The sequence below is a fragment of the Papilio polytes genome, unplaced genomic scaffold (assembly GCF_000836215.1).
Source record: "Papilio polytes unplaced genomic scaffold, Ppol_1.0 DF824191.1, whole genome shotgun sequence".
Classification (NCBI taxonomy): domain Eukaryota; kingdom Metazoa; phylum Arthropoda; class Insecta; order Lepidoptera; family Papilionidae; genus Papilio; species Papilio polytes.
Window position 1 is genome coordinate 896,657 of NW_013525013.1, and position 5,719 is coordinate 902,375.

Consider the following 5,719-nt stretch of genomic DNA (forward strand, 5'->3'; position numbering starts at 1 on the left):
CAGCGCCAGCCCGCGCCCAGCGGCGGCTCCACCACCACCACATCGAACTTACACCCCATCTGCTTCAAGTCAAATGTCTGGAAGGTACATTACACTAATTAGAACCATCTTATATTCATGGTCTTGCTATATTTCATGTAGATGGATAAAGAATGTTGATAGCTATAATATCGTCCTGCTCCTCCTTATCTTACTCCCGTATGGTTGGCGCAACGTGTTTTTGTACTTTAGGATTCATCACTATTTTTTGTGGCCGGCCGCCTTGCCAATACTACTTGTGATTTTATTTTAATAGCTATGACAGGAAGAATTAAAAAAGTAATTAAAAACCTCCTTCTACTTTCAAGTAACATTGACCCCCAATATATCAATGATTGCTAACAAGTATGACCACTTGAAATTTAACGATAATATAAAATATAGTCTATGTTACTCACTGATAACATAGGCTTTTGTGGTGAAAGAATTTTTGATGTCTGCTCATTAGTTTTTGGGTTATTTCAATACATACATAGATACAAATAATCCATTTAAAACATTAGTATAGATTTCCCCAACCTTGTAGAAGGTAATTGATGGCTCGTTTAAAGGAAATGGAGTGAATTTAGTTGTAACAAGTAATAGAAATATATGTAAGTAGCGTAATGATGATTATAATATTGTTTTATGTAAAAATAGGATTACCTAAAAATTAAAACCTTACCTTAAGGTCACATCTTAAGTACATAGGTGGTGTAGCAGTGCGTGCAATCAGATCATCCTTCAGTTTTATGAGCTCCCGGAGTTTAGGATACTCCTCAAAGCGATCTGCCAGCCCAACATCTCTGATGAAGTTCTGCGGCCTCTGACCAGTATCGACAAAGTGCTGGCAGTAGTCATTGTGAGGGTTCGATGATTGTGTGCCCTAAAAATGAATTAAAATTTCATTACATCAGTATAATGCTTATATATATTAACTTTAATTATTTAAATTACACAAAAAATGGCATTTAATAGGTTTCTGGGGAATGACAGACTTTATTTACTTTTAAAATGATTGTACAAGAAGTATTGAAACTTGTTTCATTAAGAAAAGTATTGGTTCTAATATTTAAACTATAATAGCAAATAAAAAATAACCAGAGTAGCACTTCATTTTGAACTAACCGTATTTTGTATGAAACTTACCTATCTTACTAATACTAATGTTATAAATGCGAAAGTTTAGATGGATGGATGGATGGATGTTTTTTAGTTTGTAGCCTAAACGGCTGAACTGATTTTGATGAAATTTGGTACTGATATAGACGATAGTCTGGAAGAACACATAGGCTACTTTTTTCCCGGAAATAGATATGGTTCCTGTGGGATGCACTAATTTCTTATTTAAAGGTTTACTCGATAATTCTGCAACGGTTGAACATATCTTATTAAAATTTGGCACAGATATAAAACAAAGTCTGGGGTACACATGGGATAAGGTTCATCCCCGAAAAATGTCTGGTTCCCAAGGGACATGTTATTTACATAGTTCGTCTGTTTTCTAATACCACGCGGACGAAGTCGTGGGCAACAGCTAGTAATACTATACTACAAAGGAGTTTTATACGATTTTTGAAAATTACAAAAAATAAAATACTCACCTTTAAAAAAGTAGAAGAATCAGTATAAACAAGGCTGTCTGGTTCCTTGGCGACTGGCTTTTCACTCCCTTCTGCACTGCAATCTGCCACAGCTTGTTTCTTAGGAAACGCATCCAAAGATGCGCCTAAAGCATGCCTCAACTCACTTACGCTGGATACGCCTAGCTGTTATTAAAGACAAAAATTATACTTAACATTACTAGAATAATGATGAATGAATTATTTACTGAATATGTACATCTGTAGTTCCAGTAGACTACTTAATCAATTCAAAACAAATAAATAAGGTTATGATATCATTAACTTACCGCTTGCGCAAGCAACTTCTTTCGCTTTTGGGATCTCTCTCGTAGTTCTTTAAGTTTTTCACTCATTTTAGCTTCATATGTTTACGGTAATTCTTAAAATATAGCACTACACATAAAATCAAAATGTTTTCTTAAATAATCCTTTTATTTATTCATCGAAAAACTGTCGAAAACAAATGAAGTAATTGACAGATACAGGATGCAGCCATGACAGTTCTACTAAGTTCAAAAACCGGTTATGGTATTAATTTATAACTATTGAGAAAAGAAATGTCGCATTTTTATAGGCAAGATATATATTTAATATGAATTTGAAATCGTAATTATAAAACTATAATATGTTTTATGTTTGCATAAAAAATATTTCGCTTTAACAATTTTTGGAAAACTTACGTCAATGTAAGCAGCTTTGTCACAAAGATGCCTTTATTTGTATGTTCATAGAATCCTCGATAGTATAGTGGTATTCTCGCCTGTTAAACGGAAAACCGAGATTCAATTCCCCGCCGGAAAGGTCTTTTATTAATTGACTGCCATCTTGACTTTAAATATGTGGGAAATTACAAATCTACGATAAAGGAACTGAGATTCTTATGACCGATTTCTTTCATTTAAAGATGAAATCAAACAACATTTTTAAATTAATCATTTATTAAAAATGTAGATTATACAAATAAATAAACTACGTACATAATAACTTTAAAGTAATGTTTTTATGTACGACCAATTAGTATTTGATCGATAATCATGTTCAAGATTGATCACAATCATTTTATTTACATAAAACCACAATATCTTGATCTTAGTCAACTCGCCATTTGTTTAGAATTACGACATTTGATAAATTCCTGATAGTCGATATAAATTATATAACGCTGTACACATTACAACTATTGTTCGATTACTTCGTTACTTTTAAAACTTTTTTTTTGATGTTGGCCTCTCTGGATGTTGGTTTATGGGTTAGTTTCTTGCATTAACGGTGGAGTTAAATACTACATCTGCAATAAAACAATTTTCTTGACTAAGTATTAAATATAAAAAATAATTAACAATTACAGTTATTATTTTAAGTAAACAGAAATCTTTATCAGTTGGTACCTTTTTTCTTTTGCGTGGTTTATTCTTTTTTCCTTTACGTTTCCTTTTATGTTTATTGCTTTTAATGATTGGTCTATCCTCGGGTATTGGTGGTCCAACGCGGACTTTCGGCCGCGGTCTTACTTTATCCAGCAATTGAAGAAGAACTGTGAAAGGGTGAAGTGTCACAGATTAAAGAAAATAACTTCTTAATTAAAGAAGCTCTTTAATCATTTAATTTTTAAAGTGACAACGATTTTTACACTACTGTGCCGAAATATCGGGAACCCAAAAAGCCCAATCGTAGTAATTAATCCAGTGTTTTGGATGTTTCAATTTTTTTTACATAGTCATAACTAAAAAGCCCAACTAATAGCCCACGACGGCCAGGCCTTCGTTTTGTTATAAAAACTGAAAAAAAACGTGGCGATGCACAGAAAGGTCTGGCCGTCATAGGATCTTTCTCAAAAAAAAGTTTTATGTCTTTTTTTTTTATTCATTGTGGATGGCCAAGACCAGTTGAATGTTCATGCATACTCCTTACGTGTAATAAAGAAAAAAAAGTTATGAGCATAATTTATTAAGCGTTTATACCGAAACTTTTGTACAAATACAAATAACGCCTTCCCATTCGCCGTTAGAATTGAGATAACATATTTGGACAATGGAAACCAGCAATGAACCATAATCTTTCTAATCAATGTTAGTCATTGTGTTTGTTAATAACATTGTTTGAATGTTTATTGTCATTTAAATTGCGGAAAGTTTATTATAACATTTAATTGTCTAATAGAAAGCAGATAATTCTAGATAAAGGGGATTATTGTTGATACATATGTTAGTAATCTTTTATCTTGAATATATCTTTAAGAAAATTGTCTGTAATATAAAAATACAAAAATCAATGACCGCGTGAAAAACCCTGACAATATAACAAAATAATCAGTTTAAAAATTATAAAGATATTTGCAGGATTAGGGTCTAATCTGTCGAGCAATCTTTTTGGCTAAGCCGTGGCTTATATCAGCTTATATAGAGCAATCAAAGACAATGTGGTTTATAAAGTTTTATTATTGAATTGTTTGACATCAAACACACCGACACGAACCGAAGCTTTACGCTTATATTCATATTTTATTATTAGAAATGCAAAATTGGTAATGTGCATAATACAGATTAACCACGTCATTAATAAACAAAATATAGATTAAATAATCTAACAAGTATTCTGTGTAAATATAGATTAAAAATATTAATCGTCAAAAAAGCTGTTAGTAAAAAAAAAACAAAATTAATAATTATATTTACATTAATATATTTACATACATTTTATTTAAATAAATTAATAGTAATAAAAAAATAATACAATCAACCCCAGTTCATGCATACTGCTTAGGTAAAGATTAGTTCGGTATTTTATTTTCTGTTGCCAGTCTCACCTTGTACGTCCAGGTAACCTAATCTTTGGTAATACGCAGGCTTTTTCTCAGCGTTCGCTAATGGTACGGATATACTGATATCAGAACACGCACCGAATTGTTCCTGATTCCCACATCCTAACCCAGTTGTCCCATTCTTACAAATGCCCCAGTTATTCCCAGCAATATACTGCCATTGGAGGACACAATGCTCGCAATATAAATCCGAGGGAAGTCGATACGTCATTGTATATTTAGCGTCTCTGTTCGGGTAATATTTATTACCACCAGATTCGAGTTCTAGAATGTTCTCGTCGAAGCACGCTTGGTCGTTTCTAGTCGGGTCTGTGCAGATTTTGAACTGCCAATAGCCTTTGTGGTATGCTGTAAGGTCGACAGTCGCTGAGAAGACTTGGCCTGCGGTGAATTTTGCCACGATTAAGCCATCCCCCCATGTACCCCCTAGCTCGTGGTCTCTCGGTTGGGGCTGGTCGTACGGGTCACCACAAATACCGCATCTATGGGAACAAATATGTATCAATTCACAACACGAACGAAGCTTAAATGTACAATTCTATTTAAAAAATTTAAATTTATAATTTATCTAGTAATTTTTTGACATACATACTTAAAGTTAAATCGCACGATGTTATTTGCGAGGTATTATTATGCTGAAGTGGTCGGTAGCGAATTATCAAATGTTTGCTATAACTCCATTGATATAGAAAACAAACATATTTACGAGGTCAAGTAATTTTGTGCTATCGGAAGTAAGCCGACATTTTATTTTGTACACACGAAAGCGACACGAAACAGAAGCGACAACGAAGAATTTATTTAATTTGCAAACTCAACTATATTGCACCATAACATCTAATGCATAAAATCTATCGTTACTCACTTGCCACCAACAACTTCATGCTGGTGAGAGAATCCTCCGCAGTTCCGTCCATCATCATCGTAGTCCGGTGTCGTGGGGAAACCGAAACGCCACGCGGACGCGCGGGACGGCGGGTCTAGCACTCGACCGTGCCCGGACACTGACACCGCCAGCGCACAGCTCGCGATTATGTACCACAACATCTAAGACATAAGATTCAATTTAACGGGCATGTGCATATAATTTTTTATTAGAGGAAGTTTGAGAGTAGCCACAGTAATAGAGAAGGTAAGGAGTAAAAGGTTAGCATGGTATGGCCATGTTATGACGGATGAATCGCATGTTACAAGAGAGTGGAAGGGTACATCGGTAGAGGTAGACCTAGAAAGAGATGGATGGATTGCGTAAAAG

General features: G+C 34.1%; 2 protein-coding genes across 2 annotated transcripts in view; both read right to left on the bottom strand.

Annotated features, from left to right (window-relative positions):
- LOC106110744 (N6-adenosine-methyltransferase subunit METTL14) overlaps positions 1–2,116 on the bottom strand; it is a 4,311-nt gene extending 2,195 nt beyond the window's left edge. Inside the window, exons 1-4 of the mRNA XM_013292640.1 lie at positions 1,931–2,116; positions 1,623–1,787; positions 704–904; positions 1–77 (exon numbers count right to left, since the gene is read on the bottom strand). The exon at positions 1–77 is cut by the window's left edge and continues 8 nt beyond it. Of these exons, the coding sequence (XP_013148094.1) occupies positions 1–77; positions 704–904; positions 1,623–1,787; positions 1,931–1,996 (509 nt within the window). The 5' untranslated portion in view covers positions 1,997–2,116. The remainder of the gene's footprint in view (positions 78–703; positions 905–1,622; positions 1,788–1,930) is intronic.
- Positions 2,117–4,426: 2,310 nt separating this feature from the next.
- On the bottom strand, positions 4,427–5,511 carry LOC106110696. The gene is made up of 2 exons (XM_013292596.1): positions 5,330–5,511; positions 4,427–4,946 (listed from the first exon to the last, which is right to left on the bottom strand). The coding sequence occupies exons 1-2, from the start codon at positions 5,509–5,511 to the stop codon at positions 4,427–4,429; spliced, it is 702 nt and encodes a 233-aa protein (XP_013148050.1).
- Positions 5,512–5,719: the final 208 nt, after the last annotated feature.